The 14666-nt window shown below is 39.6% G+C and overlaps 1 protein-coding gene across 11 annotated transcripts in view; it reads right to left on the bottom strand.

Moving 5' to 3' along the window:
• Positions 1-3848: 3848 nt before the first annotated feature.
• The window catches only part of ADD3 (adducin 3), a 184008-nt gene continuing 173190 nt past the window's right edge, over positions 3849-14666 (bottom strand). For 10 of the 11 annotated variants that reach the window (XM_074959387.1, XM_074959378.1, XM_074959379.1 and 7 more), the window contains 2 exons: positions 7060-7155; positions 3849-6175 (listed from right to left, as the gene is read on the bottom strand). In XM_074959387.1, the coding sequence (XP_074815488.1) occupies positions 5877-6175; positions 7060-7155 (395 nt within the window). In that variant the 3' untranslated portion in view covers positions 3849-5876. The remainder of the gene's footprint in view (positions 6176-7059; positions 7156-14666) is intronic. The other variant, XM_074959389.1, reaches the window with a different exon arrangement.

Here is a 14666-nt window from a genome sequence, read left to right on the forward strand (position 1 = left end):
GGGTGCCCAATTTGAAACACTATGGGCCGGATTTTTCAGAGTACTTAGCATTACATAGCACTTAGTCTATTCAAAGCACAGCTCCCATTGACTTCAGTTGCAGCAGAAGTGTAGAGCGCACACAGCAACCGTGACCCCTGCATATTGAGTCGGGAATCCAGTGACTTTCCCAGCATCAAGTGTCCAGTGTCTGAATGCTGGCAAAGGCAGGGACAGAACACAATTTCCCAAGGCAGCATTCAACTACCTTAACTATGAGATCATCTTCTCTCTTCCTGCAGTCCCCTGCCTCAATCACTACACACCTTCCAGCTTCTGCAGCAAACAAGGCAGGGGTCAGAAAACAGCCTTTTTCACCACATAACCCTAATTCATCCCAGAGCAGGTCCCTCCTGTGTACTGAATGAAGCAGGTGTCCTGTGAAAAAAATTAATGTGATCATGTAATTAAAGACTGTCATAATGTGCATGAACAAGGGTGTGTGTGTGGGTGTGAGAGAGAGAGAATGAAGCTTGCTTGCAAAGGCATTCCTAACTTTTGAGTGCTTGATTTTACAATCTTATTAGTGTTCTTATAACTGTTTGTGTGTGTTTGTGTAATAATCTACATAAGTTCTTAAACCAACTCTTATGATAGTGTCTGAGCGCTTTCCAGTAGTACATTAAGTGGTATGACTAACATCAGTCACACCTGGTTTGTAGTGCTCAGGAAATTGAGGGGCCTAGAAGAGTTTTCTAGGGACCCTGGCACAGGGCAGACTTCTCTGCACAACCCTGAGGCAGAGACTGTCAATTCTGCCAAAGTCTGTGGTAGATATGAAATATGGAGACAAAGATGAGACCTTTCACTTATAATTTAAGCCAGGATTTAAAGTCTCCAATGGTGAAAGGCTCTAATCTACTGCAACAGCAGCAGCACTGCTGCACACTCATCTAAAATAACTTCTCTGTCTGGGCTTGATTTCACTGCCACTGAAATCAGTGGGAAAATTTTGGTATTGCAAATCATTGGATATGCAGTACTCTATTTAAATTCTTAATTGCACATATGTTAATATATTTTGATCATCATCATGAGACAGAACACATTAAACTCTTGCACATCTGACAAGTTGAGTAAGACCCATGACATTTTAAATGGAAATGATTTAAGGAATTATGGAATGAAGCTTAAACTGAATTACATACCTTATCAAGGTGAAAGGGCAAACAAAGCCACTTCAGAGATCAATTACTACAGGCTTTATTCATTCAAGTTTCCTGGTTCAAAGGGCACAGGCCACAGATCCCTCATGACTGGTCCTCTGACTTTGATTTCTGGCTCCATACAATTCGTGGAAGATCATTCAACGATATCCAGCCTTTTCCCATCTGTACAGGCCAAAATCCCATCTGATGAACACACATGAAACATGATTATAGTTTACAATTTTATAGCTGCGGTGATGCCTACTGAGTGATACTTACACAATCAATCCGCTGAAGTCGTCATGAGGAAGGGGGTATTTCCAAGTTGATTGGCATTGGTTCTCTGATCATTCCAAATTTTTTTTATAGCTCCTCAAATTGAGCACCCGCATTTTAAGAAAAAATACAAATGTAAGGTCAAAGACACAGATTAGTTTAAGATAAAGTGTAAACCAAACATCTGGGGTAAGAAATGGACGGAAATGAAAGAGTTTGATTGCACAGGCCTGGGAATCTGCAGCAGTGCAAAAAGGCATCTAAGTGCACTTACATTCTGCGGGAGCAACAAGTGGTGGAAAGCCAGCCTTAAAGAGAGCAGGTAAGGAGAAGATTCTACTAATGCAATCCTGCCATGGTCTCAAAAAGAATTTAACAGAACGTAAAACAGTTCAATATAGTTTGAGCACTTTACATGTAAGAAGGTTACAAAATAGATTCTCAGTATTGATAACATTCTTTTAATAGTACTTGATATGTTAAAAACATGTCCATTGCATATATTAGGCCCTATGGTGATGCTGCACTGTCTGTGTGATCCTCTGTAGGGTTCCTGCATATGGTGATTTGAACAGCTGGGAAGGTTACTTTTTTCTCTTATTGCCTTGGTTCCATCACAATTGCTGTCTGCTGGGCCAACGAACAACTTTCCTAGCAGTCTGTCCAACCTGGGTTTTCCAGCATTCCTAGCTTCCTAACACTGTTGTGGACTGCACAGCCTCTGTGCCTGACTTACACTTGCCTTATTTTACATGTTCAGGGTCACAGAATCATACCCTTTTGTAACTCCGTGGAAGAATTTGGCTCTAGATAACCAGATAGATAGGACCCATGGTTCATGGACACCCTGAAACAAAGGGAGATCCCTAGTAACCAACAAAAGCATTTAGCGAATAAGCTATTTGGGGGCAGATTTCATGCCTTCTTTTGTGTTTATACATCACTGAGCACAAAAGATAAATAGTAAGACAACAGGTATGGGTACCCAATCTAAGATCTCTGACTCTGCAGCAATTTATCTGCTAGACTGAGGTTGATGTCGTTCATGCAAAGATCACTGGAACGATGAAGAGCTTGGATTTGGCTTTCATGGAAAGAAAGTGTCAAAGGCAGATTTGTGGAAGACAGAGTGTGCTACAGGAAGTTTCAACACCATTTATCAGCTCTCTACAGTGACTGAGGCCATAAAAAAAGCAACACATGAACTCTGGCAATTTGGCAGAGATTTTGAGGTATGCTGTAGGTTGCTAGAACATGACACAGATCACTTCGTATGAAGAACTTTAGGCAATGGCCTTCTTTGTTACTTTTCATAAAACAAGGGAAGCTAAATTTATCTAAAATATTTCTATATAACCCAAAAAACCAGTAATATTTTACACTTATAGATCACTTTCCATTCAAGGACTTCACACTACACTTGTGAAGTCAGTATTATTAAACTCGTTTTGTAGAGAAGGAAATAAGGACACAGGGATGGAGTGACTTGCCCGAGAAAGAAAGGAAGTTTGTGGCACAGCTGGAAAGACAGAAATCTGGAGACCAGTCCTGTGTCTTGGTGGCAAGACTGCCCTTTTTCCCCAATGTGGCCTACAAATTAATGACAGAAACATTAACCAAATCGCTAAAGTCCACGTTATTTCCTTGCAGGTTTTAGGGGTTTAGGCTTTAGGTTTAGGCTGGGAGAAGAGTTGAAGTAATAATTAAGGCAGTTTTCCCCTTATGTTGGTGGTTTTCAAACTTTTTTCTGGCAACCCAGTTGAAGAAAATTGTTGATGCCCAACGGAGCTGGGGATGAGGGGTTTAGGGTGTGGGAGGGGCGGCTGGGGCAGCGGGTTGGAGTGCGGGGGTGAGGGCTGCAGGTTGGGGCTTGGAATGAAGGGTTCCGGGTATGGGAGGGGGCTCTAGGCTGGACAGGGGGTTGGGATGCGGGAGGGGGTCAGAGCTTTGGGCTGGGGATGCAGGCTCTAGGGTGGGGACAGGGATGAAGGGTTTGGGGTACAGGAAGGGGCGCCAGGTTTGGGTGGGCTCAGGGCTGGGGTAGAGGATTGGGGCGCATAGCTCCCATGCATAGGAGCCGGACCTGCTGCTGGCTGCTTCCAGGGCACACCGCGGCATCAGAACAGGTAGGAACTAGCCTGCCTTAGCCGGGCAGCACCGCCGACAGGACTTTTAACAGCCCGGTTGGCAGTGCTGATCAGAGCCACCATGATGCAGTGCCTTACATTCCGCAACCCAGTATTGGGTCGCGACCCGCAGTCTGAAAACCACTGGCTTATGTAATCTTTATAGTAATATACAAAAATAAAATGACATTTGACAGGAAAATGAACACATAATGAAAGACCGCAGTGCAAAATCCATCTATTTAAAATACTGTTTATTTGTGATTTAACATTAATTAGCATTACATCTATGAGCAATTTCAGATAACATTTATATATTTTCCACAGGACACAGAGTTGGCTGGCTCATTCTTTATGCCAAAGCAAGTAAATAGAGGCATTAGCAAAAGGTGCAAATAGTTCACGGTTGCATTTTAAAAAATATTTATGCACATTGCATTCATTTAGATATATTTTTTAAAAAAAGTTATGAAAAGCATAGTTCACAGGTTACTGTTTCTACATATGTTGTAATACAACACAAATAATGTAGAACATAAAAAAAACAAAACAAAAAACCCCCCAAGTTAAGCAACTGGAAGTTTCCACTAAGATTAAAAACACTGTTTCCAGTATTTAGTGATAACTAGAATATCATTTCCAGGATCCATTCCAACATTGCATTGTCACACTTACATGGTCAAAGCTAACCAGCCCCAGAACATGCTATAGTCAATATTTTTGCATGCCAAACCACTCTCCAGCCATACTTAATCTATATACTGTATATATATCAACTGGCAATCTGGGAATCACACTGATCTTTTAAATTTATTTGCTATTGCAATGACTGATGTACTATGACAAATTTGAGAAGAAAAAACCTTATGTTAATTTCTATGTTTAGTTTGTTTTTACAGTACAGTAAAAAGCAAAAATGAAAATATCAGCAAAAATGAGTAAGTGGCACGACTGCCACTACCCATGGCACTAAGATCTAATTTGTTCTGGGTTTGTCTGAAGGACACGACACAGATTAATAAGACCCTTTTAAAATTAAACTGAAAGTGAGAAAAAAGCGTAGATCTCCATGTGAAACCATGCAAGTTATTTTAACTTCTAATATGGAAATGTGATTTTGCTGATTTAATAAAAATACCTCACAATCCATATCATATATTTAATAAAAAATAATCACCAAACTTTTACTTTCTTTGCATCATTCTATTTTCTTACTATTTCACTTTCCCTTTTAACAGTTTTGTTTCCTTCATTTGGTTATGTTAAGAGATTATTTTTCTTCATTCATTAGCAATGCCATGAGGGAAAAAACACAGTAAGATTTAAACATGAATCCAGTTTAATTTTATATGCTTTAATCCTTTGATAGCGGAGTCCCTGGATTCCTGAATTATATTTAAGTATACTCTAAACCAAGCATCCTTAAATACACTCTACTGTTAGACGCTTGGTTTACATGCGTATAATACTTTTATACTAAATGGTATACAAACATTTCAACATATAAAAATCTTATTTTGTTTTGCCATAGTTTAACTAAATTATCAATGTTAAGTGTATAAAATCCCCTTTATTGAAAAATAAGGGTTTTTTCCCAACTGATAGAATAAAAAAGAAGTATTCAAAAATTATATTTCACTAAAATGAAATATTTGGCAAAAAAGTTATTGATGAATGGTGTTCTTACACATTTTGTATAATTCCAAATAAAATTTCTCTTACAGTTTTTCTTTTAATATGTGCCAGTGTATAATATTCTATATAATCTAACCTTAAAAGATTTAAAGGTGTGCTGTTAATATGACCCACTGAAGCAGGGTACAGAAATAAAATATATGGTCTGAATCACAATACAAAAAAGTATTATATGATTACCAAGTGAGGCAGCAGTTTAAAAATGAAAATTCATATAATCACTCAACAGTAGCTCTATTAGAGACTTCAACTGTGCTGAAGATTTTAAGGTCTGCAAAATACTCCAAGTGTAACTTGCCACAACAACGTACTACAATGGTATCTGATCTCACTATGATAGTATTAGAGCACCTGCCAGTGTAGCTCTATGTGAAACTACTGAATGTTTCAAACCCTCAGTAATTTTGGACATTAAGTGAGAGATGAATTAATTTCTTATTTAACATAAAATTGTTTTTAGTAAAACCTTTTCCAGTTCTGTTCATAGGTTAAGGTCCAGTTTACTGCACACCCCTAACACTACTTTGTTAATGTTCAACTTAAAACGTGGTTTTAAAATGTGCAATGCCTTCTCTTAACAACAGAGCTGCACTTATGCTTCCACCTTTTCCTTCTTTTTGTTCTTTTTCAGAAAAGATGGAGTGCGGAATTTCTTCTTCTTCTTTGATGGAGATTTGGAAGGGGAGCCCTCAGGGGACAGGGTCTCTTCAATCTTTTCAGAGGTTTTAATTGTAATCTCTATGCTCTCCACAGTACTAGTGGTTAACTGACTGACCCGCTGGGTGAGATCTTCTTCCACGTCATGCATATCTTCCTTGCCATTCACCACCACAACAGGTACCTCTGTGGAGATGAGGTTAGCATTCTGGGCATACATATCTTCATGATTTTCTATGAAAATGGAGAGTTCCACTATTATTATTCTTATTTTTGTGAGCAATGTCTATGCAAAAAATCAGAAATGGGCCTGGAATACGAAGTTTGGATTTGGATTCAGATAAGAACTGCTGCAAAATTTAAGGCGCTCAGATGTGGGGTTTTCCCGTCTTCTCTGCTCTTTATTTTGTTTTTGTCAAACGATACAAAAGTAATAGTGTGCAAATTTCATTAAAGGATACAGGGTCAACTTCTCAGCCCATTCATATCCAATGGTAAGTCAAGTACTTAGAAGACTAAACAGCCTAAAGTGCAGTTAGAATTATTTGTGCCTGCATTAGGCCAACATATGAAGATGCACCCACTATGCGGGGTAACTTTCAGAATACAAACCTTTACAAATATGCTGTATTGCTTCTGTTGGTTATGTATTAACAGAGGCTCTCTTCTGGAAGATTGTTATACAAAAAATATAATAGCTACATAACAGGGAGCAATCAACAACGTATATGCCTCCCATTTTATTAATGTGTGATTTTATTGTGTGGATTTCACACAACAGGAAAAATGTTTATTGGGGACAATAATTCATTGATAGACTAAGATGGACTCACACATGACACTGTAGTTAACTAGGTCAGTTTTTGACCAACCGACTTTGAGAATGTGTCTTATCAATTCCAGTTTTCCATTTAAATTGAGTAAAGTCTGGAAAGATGCAGGATTCATAAACTCACTGGTTGTAAGAAGCAAGAATCTCGTATTGAAATACTTAAATTCCAGTTTCTAAAATACTGAAAGCAGGCTATACTGCACCTTACTTAAAGGTTATAATGAAACAAATCAGTGACCCAGGTTACTAAAGCTCTTTGTGTTTTATAGGAAGTTATATTTAATACCTTCTAATTTTTCAGGGACATTTTGCGGTGACTGTGTTTGTGACTGAATTTGTGACACAGATGAAGCATCATCTGAGACTAATTCCTGTTCAGCATCTGCAGGACAAGATTTGAATTAGTAGCCATGCAAAAATAAAAATGAGCAAGAGTATCAGTGTTAGTATATACAATATTTACAGCTCTGCTAGCATTGAACTGTTCATGCTAATGTTGTCAAGAAGTTAACGTACAATAGCTTAAACACATTATTAGGAAGTTATTACAGTCATTAACAGTTATCAGATGTTAGCTCTTCTATATAAATGATTAAAAACAAGGCTGCACACAAGGGAGCAGGCAGCCCATGCATATGTGGCTTCATCTCACCATTAACTATGTGACATACAAGAAATCATGATACTATTCATACCTTTAAAAAGTCTAATCTATGAAAGTCAATCATACAGTATTAGTGCAGGAGAATGCATTAAAAATGTTATTGTTAAGCAATACTGAATTAGTAATTCTGATAAGGAGTAGCAATATAAAAAAAGTTATAAAATGCTTCTAACTGAAGTGGATGAAAGTCTTGGGGATATAGGAAAGATTACTGAAAGACTGTTTTTACCTTTGAATCTTTAAGCTTTTGAAAATAAGAAATTACAAAGGTGTGCTTTAAAATACTGGCATTTCAGAGTTAAGACATTGCCAACGATATTGCCAAGTTTATAGCAAACAGAAAACTATACCATTTAAGAATATTATTTTTGATAAATGAGGGTTCGAAGGCTTTCACTTTCTATTCCTATCATCGGTATTGATGGGAAAAATCAACCTGTAAATGTTTAAAATTTTATTTCTTGGTATGTGTTTCCCAATTTATGGTGACATACCTCTCCTTTCAAAGGATCAACTATTCCTATCTGCAATACACAGCGTCAGAAGACAGTACAAAATGAACATGTTAATGTATTTATTCGACTTCCATTGTTGTGTAAGTCTTCTGGTGCTTTAGTTCCTACACAAAGTAAAATCAACTAAGATAAAATTCTACAGTTCTCAAGGAGTAATCATTTTTAAGTTTTCCCAGGATGGTTGCTGTATCATGTGAGAGTAAGAACTATAGCATAACAAAGTTTCAAGATGTGCTATCCTGCCCCAACATAACAATGGCAGTATGACCATAATGCAATAAATCAAGTTCAATAAGGGCATCCGCCTACTGTTTTCCAGTTTGTCAACCCAATTAACTCCACATCTGTTTTTTATTATTATTATTAATTATTATTAACATTGCAGTAGTGCCTAGGGGCCCCAATTGTGGGTGAAGGTTCCATTGTGCTAGGAGCTATACAAACATCACAAAAGACAGTCCCTGTCCCACAGAACTTAAAGGTTTGCAGTGTGCTGCATACTAACTGTTCATGTAGATCCTGCTACTGTGCACTAAAGGTTCCCTAGTGCACAGTGACCTATTCATGTTTCAAAGCAGAGTAGATCAAAGCACACTGGGGAAATTTTAGTGTGTGGTAACAGGGTCCATCCACATGGACTGTTAGGGACTGGCACACTAATGTGTGGTATATTTGTACCCCATCTTACCCTGAACTTACTGTTCAACTAGATAAACCCTCAGTATAAACAGAGACAAGAGAGACTGGGAGAGCACAAGAAAACATTGGTTAGCATGAAAAACAGAGGTCTCAGTACATTAGCTAACCAATAGTGTAAGGATTGGGTTGTTTTTTTTTGGTAGGGATCATGGCAAAAGAGTTAAGGAGGGATTTAAAGGCGGGCAATGAGGATATTTACAAGGACCTCCCATGCATGAGGGTACCAAGGGAGAAAGCACAAAGGTACTTGTTTGAAAGTTTAACAAATGAGTGCTGAAGGCTTGAACTATTGGCAGAGTGGAGGCAGTCTGACATCTCAAAAGCATACAAGAGGTAGAGTGGGGATAGGGCATGAAGGGCCTTAAAAGTGAAGATGAATAGTTTGTGTCTGATGCAGTGGAGCAGGAGGAACCATTGAAGAAATGCAAAGAGAGTAGTGACATGGTCAAAGCAACAACCCAGGAAAATTATCTTTGCAACAGTATTATGAACAGATCTCAGTGGGGAACGATTGCATCTATCAATGCTAGAGAGGAATAGGTTGCAGTAGATAAGACGTGAGATAAGCAGGGCCTGGGCAAGAGATGTAGCTGTGTGGACGGACATCAAAGGTCATAGCTTAGAAATGTTAGGGAGGAAGAACTGGCAGCATTTTAACACTGCCTGCATGTGCTGATCCAGAGAGATGGTTGAGCTGAAGAGGATAGCTAGGTTATAGGCCTGTGTGACAGAGATAAGGAGGTTTTCCACAGTGACAGAGAGGAGGGGAGACATGGGAAGAAGATTAAAAGCTCTGTGTTGGCCACCTCTAGCTTAAGATGATATCTGGACTTCCACAAGGAGACATCTGAAAGACTGACAGTGATTTTAGTGTATACAGAAAGGACTGGACAGGACTGGAGATGTATACACGAGTTGTCAGCTGAGAGTTGATAGTTGATATCATTTACAAATGAGATTGCCCAGAGACAAGGTCCAGAGGAGGGGGCCAAGAATAGAGCCCTGTGGAACTCCGACAGAAGGTTAGTGGGGAATGAAGAAGATCCTCCTAATGAAATGCAGAAGTAGTAGTTAAAGGTAGGAGAACCAGGAGAGGACAGTCATGAAAGCTGAGGGAGGATACAATTTCAAGAATGGTTAACTTAGTTGAAGGCAGCTGGTGGACTGAGGAGAGTGAAGACTGAGTATTGTGTCTGCTTTGGCCAGGAAAAGTTCATTAGAGGCTTGGTGAGAGCCACTGAATTGGAGTGCAAGGTAGAAGCTGGATTGGCAAAGGACTTCTGATTGTGATTGTACATGACACGGTCAGTTTACAGATAAAGGGGAGAAGCCAGATGGGGCGGTAGTTGTACAGTATAGGCAAGTGGAGATAAGGATAAGGGAGACTAAGGCATGCTTGCATTTCAGTGGGAAGGATGTTGAGGAGAGAATGGGAGCAGAGGTAAGATCTGGAGATGGGATGAGGTCACTGAGGCCCATGGAAGGGGCAGAAGAGGAGAACAGATGAGAAACGTGTGTGTCATTGAGAGGGGAGGTGGAAGAGAGAGCGTTATAGGATGGGATGGAAGGGTGGCAAGCAGGGATGCAGGAGGTAATGCTGGAACCTGTCAATTTCCTCTTTGAAGAAGTTAACAAGGTATTTTGCAGAGAAAAAGTGCAGGGTGGGAAGTGGGGAGGATGTAGTCAAAGGTGGAGAACAGGTGACTAGGACTGTGGCCATGGGAGTCAATCAGGATGGAGAAGTAGAAATGATTAGCTAGGGAAATAGCAAAATTTGAGGAAAGGAGAAGTTCTTAGTTTTAATTCCTCTTCACTTTTAAAACTCTCCTTTAATGTTAAATCTGGCAACTGCTTCCACCACTCTACCGCTGACATGCTGTACTGAAATGTGTTCTACCAGAGGGGACTTTTCCTGTCGTAGAAAGGTCCTCCCCAAGGGCAAATTCAGTAGGGCTGAACTAGTGGAGCTCATTGTCAGACTGATGACAATGGTTTTACAATCAACCAGCTACTTTAACTAAGGGAGGCTGTCCCATATTTAAAACAAAAGCAAAGATTCATACTTTACAAGTACTTGTTTTTCACTAAAAAAATATTTCCGCTATTTTAGATTAAAGGGAAAATGTGCAAAAATACAAAAGCCTTATAATGAAAAAGATTTAAAGTATTTAGAAAAGGCACCAAAAATGATGCAAGCAATTAGTGATTCTCTTGAGCATCTAGTGCTGAACCACACAATTTTCTTGAAATAATTCACTGGCCTGACAGTATCTGAACCAAAGAATTGCAGTTCAAAATATAAATTTACCACAAAACCACAAATTTCAAACAGCTTTGTCATTCATTTCAATGGGCTTTTATAAAACTACACTTAACTATATGCAGTACACAGCAAAATACATGGAGATGGATAATTAAGTTATTAAACCAGGGTTTCTGCGTGTACCACAAATTGTAAGAGTAAGTAGAACGAGTTGCAATGACAATGGAATATAAGACTAAGTAGTAACTAGGCAGCCTCCCTGTCTGCAAAAGAATAAATTATAATCTAGCAAAATGTATATACTTTCCTCAACTGTCAATAGATTTAGATGTTGATGGTCCTTCTACGCCAGTATAGGCACCCTATAAATAGCATAAATATAGCCTATGTAACTTGGGTATCAAAGCACCAAACAAAAGTAAGTGTGTGTGTATTGGGGGGCGTGGGGGGGGGGAAGAGAGGGAGGGGAGGGGAGAGAGAAGAGATCACAATAGTCCTGGGCAACTGCTGTACCATTGCTATTAACATAAGGGTTAATTTCTTCTTATGTCAAGCTGGCAAAGGTGGCCAGTGAATCATCAGCCATTTCTATAAAAGACACAAGGTGAGTGAGTGAATCTTGCCCATATGCTCAGGGTTTAGCTGATCACCATATTTGGGGTCGGGAAGCAATTTTCCTCCAGGGCAGATTGGAAGAGGCCCTGGAGGTTTTTCGCCTTACTCTGTAGCATGGGGCATGGGTCATTTGCTGGAGGATTCTCTGCTCCTTGAAGTCTTTAAACCACGATTTGAGGACTTCAAAAGCTCAGACATAGGTGAAAGGTTTTTCGCAGGAGTGGTGGGTGAAATTCTGTGGCCTGCGTTGTGCAAGAGGTCAGACTAGATGATCATAATGGTCCCTTCTGACCTAAATATCTATGAATCTAGGTAATATCTTTTACTGGACCACTTCTGTTGGTGAGATACACAGGCGTGTCTCTCTCACCAACAGAAGTTGTCCCAGTAAAAGATATTACCTCACCCACCTTGCCCCTCTAATATTCTGGGACCCACAAGGCTACAACACCACTGCATACAACCATTCCTTTGTAATCCCTTATGACCTCCCACAGGCCTCTCTCCATAGGAGGACTTCAATGTTTGATCAGGATCTTAATCTCTGAAAGTGAATTCCACAATTTAGCTAATTAATAATTTAGCTAATTAATAAGAACAAATCTCCTGCTGAGCTAGTATTGCTCTCAGCACCTGGCATTGAAAAGTCATATTAGTTGCAGTGGTTAAATGAATGCATGCAAGGAATGACAGGCAGCTGCGCTTTGCTCATTTTCTCTAGCAAGGCTTCCTTGAGGAAGCTGCTGCAGACCTTGTAAAATAAGCAATTATGCCCAGACTTTGCATTGTATTGAGAATAACTTGTTTTTTTGTCACCACTCCCTGAAGAGACCAAGGGCATGTCTACATGTGGCGCTGCAGCTGCATTGATGCAGCTGCGCCACTACAGTGTGTCTGGTGAAGCTCTCCTGTCGGCATAATAAAACCAACTTCGGCCACTCGCGGAGGTGTGCCCACTGCAGAGGTATGGATGTAGTGCTGACCACACCGGCACTTGTGTCGGCGTAACTTATGATGCTCAGGGGGGTGCTTTATTCACACCCCTAAGCAATATAAATTCTGCTGACATAAACTGTAGTATAGACATAGCCTGAGCCCTGGTCTACACTAGGACTTTAGGTCGAATTTAGCAGCGTTAAATCGATTTAAACCTGCACCTGTCCACACGATGAAGCCCTTTTTTCTGACTTAAAGGGCTCTTAAAATCGATTTCCTTACTCCACCCCTGACAAGTGGATTAGCACTTAAATCGGCCTTGCCGGGTCGAATTTGGGGTACTGTGGACACTATCCCAGAGTGCTCCATTGTGACTGCTCTGGATAGCACTCTCAACTCAGATGCACTGGCCAGGTAGACAGGAAAAGAACCGTGAACTTTTGAATCTCATTTCTGGAGACTGCGGGAACTGTGGGATAGCTACCCACAGTGCAACACTCCGGAAGTCGACGCTTGCCTCAGTCCTGTGGAAGCACTCCGCCGAGTTAATACACTTAGAGCATTTTCTGTGGGGACACACACACTCGAATATATAAAAACGATTTCTAAAAAAACGACTTCTATAAATTCGACCTAATTTCGTAGCGTAGACAAACTAATTCAAGAGGTGGAGAACCATAGGGTCAAAAACCCTATGGTGAATAGTACCCATGTAAAAGAAAACCTGAGTATAATTTAGGGCTGTCAATTAATTGCAGTTAACTCATGTGATTAACTCAAAAAATTAATCAGGATTAAAAAAATTAATCAGGATTAATCGCCGTTTTAATCGCACTGCTAAACAATAGAATACCAGTTGAAATGTATTAAATATTTTGGATGTTTTTCTACATTTTCATATGTATTGTATTCTGTGTTGTAACTGAAATCAAAGTATATGTTATTTTTTAGTACAAATATTTAAAATGATAAAATGATAAACGTAAAGTAATGATAAAGTAAAAATGATAAACAAAAGAAATAGTAACACGTTTCAGAGTGGTAGCCGTGTTAGTCTGTATCAGCAAAAAGAACGAGGAGTACTTGTGGCACCTTAGAGACTAACAAATTTATTTGGGCTTAAGCTTTCGTGGGCTAAAACCCACTTCATCAGATGCATGCAGATGCATGCATTTATATATTTTCCTATTGTATTTTCCACTGCATGCATCTGATGTGTGTGTGTACACACACACACACACACAGGACATGAAAAAATAATTCACATCATACAAGTACTGTAGTGCAATCTCTGTGGTGAAAGTTACTTACAAATGTAGATTTTTTTTTTTTGGTTACATAATTGCACTCAAAAACAAAACAATGGAAAACTTTAGCACCTACAAGTCCACACAGTCCTACTTCTTGTTCAGCCAATCGCTAAGACTAACAAGTTTGTTCAGATTTACAGGAGATAATGCTGCCCTCTTCTTATTTACAATGTCACCTGAAAGTGAGAACAGGCATTTGCATGGCACTTTTGTAGCTGGCATTGCAAGGTATTTACGTACCAGATATGCTAAACATTTCTATGCCCCTTCATGCTTCGGCCACCATTCCAGAGGACATGCTTCCATGGCGATGATGCTCGTTAAAAAAATGTGTTAATTAAATTTTGACTGAACTCCTTGGGGGAGAATTTTATGTCCCCTGCTCTGTTTTACCCGCATTCTGCCATATATTTTATGTTATAGCATTCTCAGATGATGACCCAGCACATGTTGTTCATTTTAAGAACAGTTTCACTGCAGATTTCACAAAAGGCAAAGAAGGTACCAATGTGAGATTTCTAAAGATAGCTACAGTACTCGACCCAAGGTTGAAGAATCTGAAGTGCCTTCCAAAATCTGAGAGGGACGAGGTGTGGAGCATGCTTTCAGAAGTCTTAAAAGAGCAACACTCTGATGCAGAAGCTAAAGACCAAACTACCAAAAAAGAAAAATCAATCTGCTGCTGGTGGCACCTGACTCAGCCAATGAAAATGAACATGTGTCGGTCCACACTGCTTTGGATTGTTATCAAGCAGAACCCATCATCAGCATGGACGCATGTCCCTTGGAATGGTGGTTGAAGCATGAAAGGACATATGAATCTTTAGCGCATCTGGCATGTAAATATCTTGTGATGCTGGCTACAACAGTGCCATGCAAATGCCTGTTCTC

This window comes from Natator depressus, chromosome 7, assembly GCF_965152275.1.
Source record: "Natator depressus isolate rNatDep1 chromosome 7, rNatDep2.hap1, whole genome shotgun sequence".
NCBI classification, from domain to species: Eukaryota; Metazoa; Chordata; order Testudines; family Cheloniidae; genus Natator; species Natator depressus.